The 13,736-nt window shown below is 41.4% G+C and overlaps 1 protein-coding gene across 4 annotated transcripts in view; it reads left to right on the plus strand.

Moving 5' to 3' along the window:
• LOC122773368 (rap1 GTPase-activating protein 2-like) overlaps positions 1-13,736 on the plus strand; it is an 81,469-nt gene that overhangs the window by 41,531 nt on the left and 26,202 nt on the right. For 2 of the 4 annotated variants that reach the window (XM_044031999.1, XM_044032000.1), the window contains exon 1: positions 442-1,146. The exons of the other annotated variants lie outside the window; for them this stretch is intronic. In XM_044031999.1, the coding sequence (XP_043887934.1) occupies positions 1,019-1,146 (128 nt within the window). In that variant the 5' untranslated portion in view covers positions 442-1,018. Of the gene's footprint in view, positions 1-441; positions 1,147-13,736 lie in introns of those variants that run through there. 4 annotated transcript variants of the gene reach the window in all.

Below are 13,736 nucleotides of genomic sequence, written 5' to 3' on the forward strand. Positions count from 1 at the left end.
TAAAAACAAATTTTATTTCACATGCTTTCATTTAATCTGCTTTCATTTTGTGGGGTTACACTTCAATTCTGATATCCTTGGCAACAGCACAGCAGGCAATGGGCTGATAAGCCTGTTTGAATTGAGATTTCACACCAAGTGTGTGTGTGGTGCGCAGGAGTGGGTAGATGTGAGGGTGCAAGCATGTGCCTAGAAATGAAATCATAAAATCAAGCATAGATTGAACAAGGTCAGGGAGACTAATATGAAATTATCAACGAGGCGGGAGCTCGGGCAGGGAGAGATAGGGGGAGTCATACAGTAGACGAGGAGGGGGAGGAGGAGGAGGAGGAGGTGGTACTTTGTACAAACTACAGCCTATCACATGAAAGAGGGCGGGGATCAGCAGACAGGAGGGAGGGAGTAGAGAAGCTGTAGACACAGGGAGAAGAAGCAGAGCATGTTAGAGGAGGAGGGAGAGGTGGGAGTAGGTAGGCAGACAGTAAGATGCAGTGGAAGTGAGAGAGTGTCTGTGAGGGTGTCTGTAGCGCGATTCTTCATCCTCTCATCAGGGACAATGATCTGTTATGGTACTGCGATGTACAGATCCACAGCCAGAGCAGGGAATGAATGCAGAAGTTCACCTTGAGCTGGAGCCACTCAGTGCCACTGTGGACCTTTGGGCGTTCAACAAATTCTCATTGATCCTTCAATCCAGAAGAAGCGAAATCGGATTTGACAAAATTGCCAAATCCTAGGTTCCTCTTGAATATTTAACTTTTTTTTTACTCAGAGGACTAATTGAGGACTACTATCCCTGGACCAGAATTCAAACAGGTTCTTGGTTTGACAGAAACTTGACCACCTGTTTCCACAAACCTGAAACCATACCGATCCAAGATTGTGACACCCACAGTTTACACTGGAGCCCCGGAAAGCCACGACCAAGCAGGTCCTGCACCCCAGGAACCCTGGAGGCAGCCTGACCTTGGACCGGCTGTCACCAGAACCCCTCCTGGCACCAGCAGAAACATCCACCATGTCTCAGACTGGAGGACGGATCCACAACAAAAAGGCTGGCATTCGGGCTGCTGTGATCCTGATTGGACTCCTGCACAAGTCGCGCAAAGCCAAGGAGAAGGAGAGGGAGAAAGAGGAGAGTGAAGGGTGGGTGAAGTGTGTCCCATCTTGTTCTCTGATGAGGCAGACATGCTGGGTGTATTATGTGTGGTTAAGGGACAAGCAGATGGTCTGCAGTGCAGTGTGGGACTGGGATTGTGAAGAGAAGTCTTTGTTATTCCAGTGGCACGGGGAACTTTAAACACTCTGTGGTTCATTGAGTTTGCAACAGCAGTTTTATTATAGTTCCTTTTTTGTGCTTCTTTGTACGAGTGTGTGACTTGCTGGCCGCTCTTGTGTGTGTAACTGGGTCAGTGGAAATGACAGATGGGAATGAGAGAGAGAAAAGTGTTAAGGAGGGAAGGAGAATGGAGGTGTGCAATGAGTGCTTTTGAGGAGCACACAAGGGGGATTGATACAAGAGTGAGACGAATTTAAACTACGACAGCTTTCATGCTTTAGAAATAGGGACAGGGATGATGTAAAAACTGCATCACAAGAGAAAGATGTATAAAGATGAGGATAAATAAGTATACGTGTATTTTAAAGAAAGGATTTTGTAGTCATCGCTCCACATCTGACTTTGTCCAGGATTCTTGAATCTTAAATCTGAATGGTATTTGCAGTACTGACATCACTTTTTCCTTTCTTTTTCATTCACTGATGTAGTTTCACTCCTTCACCACAAGGACTGAGTGAAAGCACACGCTGGTACTTTGGTGAACAGGTTAAAAGTTCTTCTTAACCCTTGCCCCCACCACTCAGCCCTACCCCAAAGTGTAGACATAGGTTATCAGACTCTTCTTGTTGAGGTTAAGTGGTCGAGTGATGTGTAAGGACTATTTAGTCCTTAAAATTAAGATTGTTGTTGTTATGTAGCTATGTCAACCACAACAAAGCTTGTTTGCAGTGTTTTGCACGTACTATAAACTGGTCCACTATTCTCAGGCGTTGTAGATATTTTCTGTCATGTCTCCACTTTGCTGCTGAGAAGCGTTTATAATAATGGCTATAGTCTATGACAGCAAAATGGCAGAAAATTGTTTGTTGTCTTTCTTTGATGATAGCATGCTGAATGTCTGACAAAAAAAACGTTTTTTTTGCGTATGCTTACATATCATGTTCTTAAAGCAGTGTCCCGTCTCATAGGGCTAGATTTTAGCCACTACACCTTGCATCTCAGGTCCAAATGGATGGGGTAAAAAGGAGAAATGGGATTGGGCCAAAAAATGCATTACCATCAATTAATGGTGCTATACAGTGAGCGGCAGCTGTATGATACCGAAGCAGGTCTTTACTTATTTATGATCTTAAAAGGCTACTCGTCGTGTTTGGCATTCACATGTCAAAACCTCTCCAAATATTACCTGCATGCCGATCATCTTCCTGCCACAACTACCTGAGTTTCCCTGAAGTCGTTGAAACCCCTGGGAATATCCCACATGGTAACAAACAGCATGTGAAGGTTGGCAGGGTTGAGACTGTCCACAGTCCCCCACCCCTTCCCCACTCTACTCAGCCTCCCCCTCTGGATAAACCTGTTTTGGTTGAACTAACATTAGCAGCCCTCTGTGTACACCATAAATGTAAGCTAAACAGGAGGTTTAAAACTGAGTTTGTTTAGTCAGTGTTATTGTCATGAAAGATGTACATGTATACAGCACAGTGTGGTATGGGCGTGTGTGTGATAGAAGGGGCGGGCACTGAAGCACTTAGCTTTTCTGTTCTAATAGCCTGGACCAAAATAGACTGTATCAAAATAGACTGTAACTCACTTTGCAAATGCTGATAAGTTTATCTGGGCTGTTTGTGTGTGTGTATTTGTGTGGTGGAGGAGGGAGTGGGGGTATCTGTATGTGTGTATAATTTAGTTTCAAGGTAAAATTAACCCCCAGGGACGAGGCTGGATTAGCAACCATGCAAATCGGGAAACTACTCCAGACATTGTGGGGCCTCTGAAGTCTGCGTCCTCATTGTTGGTTTGTGGTGATTTGATTAACGGGGATATATGTAAAATGTGTTCAAGAGCAATTTTTTAGAATTTAAAATGGTTACTCTCTTGAGAGAGAGAGGGAGAGTGTTAAATCATCTTGGCAGAAGCTCTTTCACTGTCCAAGAGAAAGTTATCCACACTGGCATATCCATCTTAAACTTCCTCTTTGATTTCAGCATTGATATTTTAACACATTTCCCCTGCAGACGCTTGTTTTGCTTCATCTCTGTTCTTGATGTTTTTGAGAGGGGTCGTGAGGCTTTTTAGGTTTGGTAATGTTCAGCATGCCTGGCCCATAGCTGCAGCATGCCTTTTTAAAATATACTCCTCTGGCAACTGATGTGTCAATGTGCTATGAGTTGCATTATTGAGTGGGTGGCAGTGGGTGGAGTATCAGACCAAAACACCAACCTATAACAGAGTTTGTGGCCTGCAAGAACATTTCAATTGTGAAAATGCCAAAACCTAAATCTCTGACACATGGTCATTTTTTGACTTTTGACTAGCCCCTTTTAACTGTAATATCGTAGGAATATATGTCACAAAAATACATTTTATGTCCCCAAACAAGTGATTCTGGATTAAATGTATAAGCACAAACCTGTACCCACAATTTTCCAAAAACATGAGACATGGTTGGTTTGCCAGCAACAGTGTACAGAGTTAAGTCCAAGGACAAGAAGGTCAGCTGTGAATTCATCACACGTGGAGGCTGTGATTGTCTGTTAAAGTAGCATCAGTGCACATTACACACACTTTCTTAAACAGAATAGTCTTGCATGCTAGTCACATGCCTGCCTTCTGATTTATGTTTTCTCTTCTGCTTGTTATTGCCTCATGTCAAGTGAAATCAAACGACACAGCTATGTCTGGACAGCAGAAATTGTCTGAAGCAAAATGCACCAATTCTTTCTTTTTTATTGCTAACACCTGTGTTGCTATGAATATGGCATGGTGATCCAGCTACAGTTGCCAGATATTTAATACATCTATTTCCTAGCAATGGTTGTTGACTGCACTCAGATTCAGATTTAGCAGTTTTAATTAATTATGTCAGCCACTATAACAGAAAAGAAAAAAAATCATGTCCTTGAATTTGGTTTATTCAAACAGAAAATGTAAGAGAGAATGAATTACTGACCTCACAGTAAAGTGTTCCTTGGCAGCAAAGAACAGTGTGATTTTTACAGTTTTCTGACCCTCCGCACAGGGGAATGCACACATAAGAGCACACGCACACACACACACACACACACGTCTTCCTTTCACTCTGATATAGCCATATACATTTGCCTTCCATTATATTGAACAACATGATGTCTTCTGCTTCTATATGTTTTTATTATTCCACCCATTCATTAATGAGCTCCTATAGCTCATTTATCTCCAACTGCAGACTGTGTGTGTGTGTGTGTGTTGGCTTCCATTTCACATTGTGAATTGTCACCATCTGAGATAAATCCAAACAACACGACTAACACATTTATTAATGTGAGCCATTCAAGCAAAGCAAAACAATTCATAACTGAAAACAAAACTGTTGCACAAACTGCAATGTGTAATGAGTGCGTTTCATGACTAGTATGATATATAACCTCTTTGTGATGATGGGTAGTTGGACAGTTGTGGCAGATGAAAATCCTGAACCTTCAAAGTAAGATTATGGCTCACAAAATCCATATTAAAACGTTCTTTATCAAGGGAAAAATCAAGGCCCAGATGTTGTGAATTATGTAAGCTGCATTAGCATTTAATTGTATTTGCTAAATCAAGACTTTTACCTGTGCAGCATATTAATAAGAATCACCAGTATACTGTGGTGTTGCTTTAATAACACATTTTAAAAATACATAATGTATGTAGGTGTTGTTCTTATCTCTTTTCCTAAAGCTTCAACAGTTTTAAGATAGGATGTATAAATCCTGAAGAGGCTTCTTTTTTCATATCTTTCAAGGACATTCACACTTGTACGTGAAAATGACTGCTTATGCTGATCAAAATATTCTTTCAGTGTTTTTACCGAGGGGTTTGTGTGACTCTTCACTCCCCTGCCACGGTCATTTGGGCTTCTTTTTTTTCTTAGCCTTGAGAATCTCGAGGCAATCCTTTTCAAAGACGGCTTCCTCTGAAATAAAACCTTTTCTGACGCTGAGTTTCTTGAGCAGTGAAAAGCACTAAATTGTAGGGGAATAAAACAGCGTCCTGAAGGGTCTTATCCTGCAACTCGCTCATACAGCCTCAGGGTCTTAAAAATGTCCACCAGCAATATGAAGAGAATCTTCATTTTAGCATAACCCGGTGGATACTAAATACACTTTAAGACTAAAATGAGATTAGCTCCCACTTGATTTTTGGATGGCCATAGATTAATTTAGCACAAAGACAGGAATGCACATATGGCACATATGAATAATTAGTGAGCTTTAGGGGTAGCACAGCACCATGTTGGCAGGGAAAACTTCAGCACCAGTGCTGTTTTTGAGCTGTCAGAGTTCACTGTGCACGTCCACAGAGATTGAACAATGCATTGCACAACTTGAAAGACTGAATATAAATGACCCTGATAATGCTGCCATAATGCTTGGAAACAGCTGCGGTATTTAAATATCTCAAACTTTTTTTTTTTATTAAACTTTCCCTCTTCCTACTCCAGAGAACAATTAGCTGTAAAAACATGTAAAATAAAGAAGATATTAAAGCTAGTAATTGTTGGATTATTCACCTGATATGAACTGACCACTATATATGTGGAAGTTGTTGTTGTTGCTCTTTGTTTTGCTAGTTTTGGGAGTGTTTAATGGCAGTGATCCACCTCTCCTGTCTCTTGAGATCTTTGGCTATCTGGTCGAATGCACTTATCCACCATCTTTTTAATTATTATGATTCTGACCGTTGCATGACAGATTTGACATCAGCTATCAGAGATCCATAGCCAGGTTTTTACTTAAATCTGCCCCACGCTTGAGGATAATTGGCCCAATTTAAGTCTCTTTTGACAATTGTCGGTGTCTTCTGATTTGAGGCTGATTTGAACAGATTATCTGGTCAAATGTCATGATTTTAACATCATTGGGCGCATCAGAGTCTTGCTGATATCAAATCATGAACATGTTTGATAGTTACGACTGAACAGCGATTGGGGTGTGAGAAGATTTAACCGTGTTGACTGGGAAACGGATGTTGCTTACTTTCAGACAGTCCACCTCCATGTCTGCTTATATTCTGAAGGCACTTTAAATCACGTGAGTTTCTGTGAGATCCCAAATCTCCTCCCTGAAATCATTTGATTAAATGCCAAGTATGTGGTCCTGCGTCTCGACTGGATCTTCTAGTCTGTGCTTTCTCTGGATTAAAATTTTCGGTTACAAAGTTGTGTTGTGACTGTGGTCTCCATGTTGAAGTTGGGTTTGAAAAACCTCTAGTGTAGATTTCTTTTGTTAACAAGACACTGTTTATTGTTCCATGTCGGCAACATGAATCCTCAAGTTTTCAGTCAGTGGTTGTCTAACAGCAAGGTGAAGCAGCAAAGCTTTCAACTTAGCCTTTTGTTCAGTGGCTGAAATCTTAAACAATATTGTCTCATGGTGGTTCTCTGCGCAGGAGCACTCTCATCGACGTCTCTTACCTCTTACAAACTCACTGAACCTCTTGTTCTGGTAAATGTAACAAAAACTAAGGACAATGAGTATTGATTATTTTTCAAATTGTCCTCTGCAGCTACAATGACTGTTATTAAGAGAGAGGAAATCGAGCTGGCCCAAATCAAATATTCAGACACTGCTCTAAACAAGAAACCGTCTCTAGATCAAGTCACATCTTTTTCATCCTGCAGGGAACTAAGCTCTCTATAAAAGACATTTGCCTGCTTTGATGTCTGTTTTATAGACTGTTTATAGAAACAGCCCGACAACTGTTTGCTGACATGTAACTTTTTTTACGCAGCCAGAAACAGGCTTGTTAATGTGATGACAGACTGCAGTTGAGGTGAGTCAGATCCAGCTCAGGGAAACTTACAGGTCCTTGATTGTCCTGCACGGAGAGTTCAAGCTCTTGCCTTGTCTCCACATAAATATGTATCAGCCGCGTTTGTGCCAACTCAAATCATATAATTGTTTTCTCAAATAGTTTTAAGTATTGTTGCTATGGTCTTGCAGTTTTATGTGCTCATCCCAGTTGTCTGATTTGTTTTGCTTTCGTTTGCCTTCTTCATATTTCCCTTTGGACTCCAAAGAATTAATTTGATTTGCTATTATCACCACAGCTGTGATCCCTTAAGAGAAAATCCCATCACACCGTATTTAGTAGAGTCTTCCATTCAAGGGCCCTGTGATAATAAACTGTCACAGGCCATAGCAGCGCAAATGTAAATGTTCTACATAAACAAAGTGCTCTCTTCCTTTGAGGAGCCATTATTATGCAGTTTAATGGTGAAACGTATCTTTCTGCAATAGACTGTAGCTCAGTATTAGATCATCTCATGTCCCATGTCGTCATGAGGTCTCTGTAATTGTGTCCTGCAGTGAGCTTGTGTTTGGGGAAATGTCTGGGACCGGACCACTGACAGAATAAATTACACGAGCAGCAGGAATAACCTGCATGGCGTCTCCTGAAATGCAGAGTCAGCCAGCAACACTGCAGCCTGGCTGGGCTGCAGTCCAGCAAAGGGAAATGACATATAAAATGCATATCATCCATGCACATGACAAAGCACCTCTATACAGACCTTCTGTGTCCAGTTACAGTTGTGATTATCACTGCTCATTCATTCGAGGAAGGTCGAATGTTTCATCTCGCTTTCATGTCACCCAGAAGGAAAATAGTGTCGCAGCATTTCCTTCAGATATTCTTCATTTTTAGTTTCTCTGTAGGTAACTGGTTCTCAGATGATCCTTTTTTATGGCAGCAGATGGAAGATGAAACATTTGCACTGTTTTTAGAAAACAGCTTAACCTCAGCTGGTGTTTTACAGCAGTCTGCCCCGTTGCTTTTTCCTTGGATACCTTACAAAGTTTTTCCTCGCCCCGTCTCTCCTGTCACTGTCAAACCCATCTCCTGCTCCTTCACACAGCTGCTTTTTATTCAATGACTCACTCTTATTTCCATTTTGACTTCTCCCTCTACTTTTCCCTCTCTTCTCTTAATTGCTCCCTCTTTTAATGTTCTTGTGCGTTTCACTGCTTTTGTGATTACCCTGTCATGGTGGGTTGATACCACACACACACACACACACACAAACACAGAAGTTTGCACACCTACCCTTGTAAGGACTCACACTGACTTCCATTCTGTCCCTAACCTTAAGCATAACCAGTTAATGCAGTTAATTAACCTTAGCCCTTAACTTAACCAGTTGATCAGAAATGAGGTTCTGCCTCTTTAGGACCAGGTTTTGGTCTCAATGAGGACCACTGGCCCGAGCAAGGTTAGTCAGTATGTGTACAGTTTAATCAAGCTAAGGTCTTAGTCCAACTAAGACAGGCAGTCGGACAGCTTGCTGAGTCTGATTTTGAATATGCGTGCGGAGGAGAAAATCGTTTTATTGGCTGTATACGTCTGACTCATGTGGCCTTTACGCTACAGAAAAACAAACAGCGGACGGTGAGATGGATCGTGCTGTGGGTCTGTATGTTTCATACCTGCTGTGATACAAATTAGATCGCTTGGCCTAGCATGGCTCCTGTGGTTGCTTTGTTGTCCATATCATTTCAGGCAACAGTACTGCAGTACGTGGTCTCCTTCTACTCCCATGTCAAGTTTTGTTGCATGCGCAGAATGCCAAGTTCGACTATACATGCAGGAGTAATTAGACAATGAATCACATTATCCATGTATGTTAGTCTGACTAAGACTCCCTTGCTTTTAGTCGGGCTAACGTACATGACATTTAAGGAAAGCAAATTATTGTATTGAGTATTTATGTTAGAAAAGCTCCTTTTAAATTTTACAAACATAACTGCATACACAGAGAGACTCACATGTTTGAGCAGCTATTCTTCTTAGGACAGTCTATAAAAAGCATTAACCTGAAGTTACCTCCCTTAACCTTACCTTAACCCTCAACTTAACCACAGAAATGAGGCTGAACCTAATGTTCAGGATCAAGTCAGTGTTTATGTCAGAAAAAGGTCCTAAATAGGTAACAGATACAAGTAAAATCCCACACACATATTTGTGATTGCACTTGAACTCACATGACTCTCTTCACTCTCTTTGTTCAAATGTGTGTGTGTTGTGTTTGTGTGTGTGTTGTGTTTGTGACTGGCAGCCGTGTCTTGGGGTGTAATGGATGAGATAGTATTGTTTCTAACAAGTGTCCAGGGACCAACCCAAGACAACCCTTTTTACCCCGCTCTGCGCTGGTGATTGAGAAGGCTATTTTTAGTCTGCAAAGATTCATTTATTCTCTCACTCCATACCTCGCTCTGTGGTCTTCTCTCTTTCTCCGTCTGACATCCATTCACGCTGCTTCGCTCCCTCTCTGTCTTCATATCTCTGCTCCCTTTCTTGGGGACCTTTCTGCACCGCCGTGGTTATCTGCTAGTCTGAAGTGGTGGAGAAGAGAAGTATTCAATGTCATCTGACAGACACTTAACTCTATATTTCTTCCCTTTGCCTCTAGTCAGTGAACTGGGGCAAGATTGAGCTATGATAAAGAGGAAGTGGTTTTTAGAAAATGAATAGACTCAGACAGGATTTATGGAATTCAAGCAATGTGATGGAGAGTGAGGTGTTTTCACTGCAGTGCAGCACAGTGACAAAGGACAAAAAACATCACCCTCAATAAAAAGTTTTAAACTTACACCTAATGCAGACTGTAAACCTATTGAAATACATTTGAATGCTTCAAAATATTCTTCTCCATTACCACTGCACAGTGTTGAGAGTGAAACAAGAATGAGCTGGGGAGAAGATGCTCCTAAGTCTTACTGCCACACAATAATTCATTGAGAGTTTCCAAATGGCAGAAAGTAAACAATAGTAACACAAGTTCCCAGAAGAACAGCTTTGTACTACGTATTGTATTGTGTACGATCACAACCAATTATGTCATTGTAAAGTACACTCTTAGGTCAGGACCTCCCAATAATATAGATAAACGATTCAGAGTAACTGGATTTAACCACTGTCACTCTGCTATAGCAACAATAGGCGATTCCCATGTTTGTTTAGTCTAGTCTTACTCATCACATTAAAGTGACTGTCTCACTGTTAGCTGTCCACACAAGTGTGACCATACAACATAAAGCACACTTTCAAACAGTGAGTCGGTCTGTCTGTTTGTCTGTCCGTCGTGGGAAAAAAGCAAGGCCCATTAAAGAAATAAAACTTTATTATTTGGATAAGGCATGTTTTAAGGTCACATATAATGTGTGTGTGTGTGTTCTAATTAACGTGGGAGGAACAAAGACTCAGTCTTGCTTGGGTGGGACTGTGTGTATCTGGAGTGGGTGTGACCTTCACTGGTGTCATTTTAGTCTAACATTTTAGATTAATTGGTTGCATTAATAATTGAGAGAAGAGTCATGTGAACTAACAAGGAAGGTCGAAACGCAAAAAAAAAAGACAAACATGGAAGTAGAGAGATGAAGGATTTTTATTACCAAGCAAGCAAAAAAAATTTAACTACCTGTGGTAAACTGTAGTGATCACTAAAACACACTCATATGTGCATGTGTGACTTGCACTGACGTAAAATACAGTATAAGGACAAAACTTTGCTGCAATTTGGGCATGTGCGTCGATCATTATGGTCCTAAGAAGAAGTTGTTTTGGAGTTCATGAACGTGTAGACACAAACACACACACACACACAAAACATTAATTTATTTCCCTCTATGCCATTATCACATAAACTAAATGAAACACACCTTTACTCCCTCATATTTGTACCTGCCAGCTCAACAGACGAAGGACCAATTCTTTTTGGACATTTTTCTAAACAAATGTAGAAAGACAGCGTGTCTCTGGTGTCTTCTCCTCCTCATCATCATCACCCCCTCACTGTCTGTGTCTCTTCCTCCTGTTGATAATAAGAAGTGTTTCAGCTTGTCTGGCTGGACGGTCTTATCTCTTGCCTGCTGTCATCTTTGTATCTATTCATATCCCGGTTGAGAGAGAGAGAGGTTCCCAAAGGAAGCAGCCGGTGACTTGCAGCGCAGTTGCCTTTAATTATTGCTCCCCTGACCTCTGCACATATCTGTGCATATCTGGGATGCCTCTACACTCTCCCATTGGACAGCTGAGTCATACACCCATTTCTTTCCTCAGAGTGCAGTTGACTTTGTAACAGCAACAGATAATACAAGGGAAATGGAGGACGGACAGGAATGCAAAGTGATAGTCATTTAAATTGCGGTTTAAACAGGTTAAAACGACGCTGGCAGCACTCAAGTGTAGCTCATAATGTAGCGGATTATGGTGTGATGGACTGGTCATCACCTATAGTCAGTTTAGAGTGTCCAATTAACATCTGCATGTTTTTGGACTGTGGTGGGAAATCAGAGTACCTGGAGAAAACGGCAAACTCCACACAGAAAGACCCTCGGTCGAACCAGGTCGTGAACCCGTGTCTTCCTCTGTAACATCAACCTCTGAAAGTGCTTCTCAGAGCTGTAACTGTCATGCTCAATATGTGCTGTTGCTAATTACTTTACTCTCAGTCTCCATTCATATATATATATTGAGGTTGACGGGTCCATGGCCTCCACAGTATCATATGTTTCCTGCCCTCTGAGCTTTCAATCTCTTTATAGTCCTAATCCTTTTCCTTTTCTCTGTGTCCAATTACTGCTGTATTAACTCCATTAGAGAAGCCATCAGTTGTGTAATTACCCAATCAGCATGGAGACCAGGCTCCTTATCAAGTTTCACAACAAATATTAAGCCTAACATAACTGGAAACAGGAATAAACAGTGAGGCTCTGGAACAGGATTCATGACTGAAAACCTATACTTTACCCCATCTTAGAGGTTTCCTTCTCCATCTTCTGCTCTTTTATTATCTGTCCACATCCTCTGTCACCCTGATGTCCTGCTTCCATCCTCTCATCATGCTTTGTTGCGATCTGTCTATCATGGGTGGAATGTGTCTGTTCCTGTGTCCAAAGTCCAGCCGTCCCCTAATCATATCTTGAGGGTCACCCCTCCCCCTTCTCTCTCAAAGACACACACACACATTTACAATTATCATTAGACAAACATGATGATCGTGCAGATGCAATCACTGCTGAACCAACCGTAATTAACGCTGGATAAATAAAAGCAGGATTACTGACACAAGAAAGGCACATCTTGTACTACTTGTAGATGCAGAGCAAGATCTGGCCTATTTTTGGCCAGCAGGTTCACATCCACTCAGTCTTAGCCCCAGGTGCCAGGTGCTCGATTTTAGTTAGTTCTGTTTTATTCACTCAGTAGCAGCTTTTTTTTCTAAAACCCTATGGAGAGCATGCTCAATGTTTTGGAGGATTGGGTTTTTTCAGGGGTGACTTCACTGTTCTTGGCAGAGAAAGTCAAACGACTCCTCACAGTAGTTATTGTGTATTACAATGATGTAAGTTTGTGGCAGTGGTATTACTGGCACATTAGCTCAGTAGGATGTTTAACTGTACAGGTTTCCCAGAGTTTCAGTCCCAGGAACCTTTTTCAGACCACTGTTGGACAGTGGAAGACCAACAAGCTGTTCCACTCGAGTGCATCATGTAAATTGACTTTATAACAGAATTAAACTTAAATTATTCTGTAAAACAATCGTTTTTAATATAAAATAATTTAAAATAAAATAGGTATTAAACTTGGTGTTGAGGTGATTGTACAAAAGGAAAACCAAAATACAGTTTTTCAATAAAAAAAATCTGATAAATATTAATGTAGTGACCATGGCTTCAGGAAAGAAACCTGATAAACAACATAATGTGTTTTTTGTTTTTGTTTTAAATATTATGTTTTCAGACTTGAACGTAATCTTAATAAGCAAGAAGAAAAACAAAGGGAAAGTCATTTCTGTCTCATGAGGGGGCCATGGTACTTCTAACCTATCCACCACCACGTTGTCCTCATCTTCTCTCTCCCTGAATAAACCGCCTGAACATTAGTGTTAATCAAAAAAATCGGCTTATTGCTTCTTCTGATGACACATGTGTTAAAGCCTTGGCCGCACATCTCATCTAACCCGCTTCCTATACTGCCGACCGACTCACTCTCTACATGACCTGTTCTTCTGAAATTGTTTCTTTGCTTCCCCTATGTCTGTGGCAGTAACAATTCCTGCTGTGAGGTCAGTCTCTGTGACGTAGTTGTTGTTTCACTGCAGAGGAGTCATCCGTGCTGCAAGGACATCAGCGTCTGATCCCCGTCTCCTGTGGACACACACTTGTGGCAAATAGCATTTCTATGTGCGCAGGTGTGAGTGAGTGTGTGAGACAGTGGAATAGGTGTCGTCCATCCTTGTGCCCACACAGGGTGGCTGTAGATTCACACAGCAGGTGACTGTGTCATGGTCAGTGGTTAAAACAAGCTTTTACTTTTCACAGGTCAGTGACAGAAAACTGATGCTCTCCTCCTGACCTTCAGACTGAGAACAGACATGAAGAACAAACATCCAAACATTGATCAAACATGCAAGGGAACACAGACGGTTAATACT

Source organism: Solea senegalensis, linkage group LG8, assembly GCF_019176455.1.
Source record: "Solea senegalensis isolate Sse05_10M linkage group LG8, IFAPA_SoseM_1, whole genome shotgun sequence".
Taxonomy (NCBI): domain Eukaryota; kingdom Metazoa; phylum Chordata; class Actinopteri; order Pleuronectiformes; family Soleidae; genus Solea; species Solea senegalensis.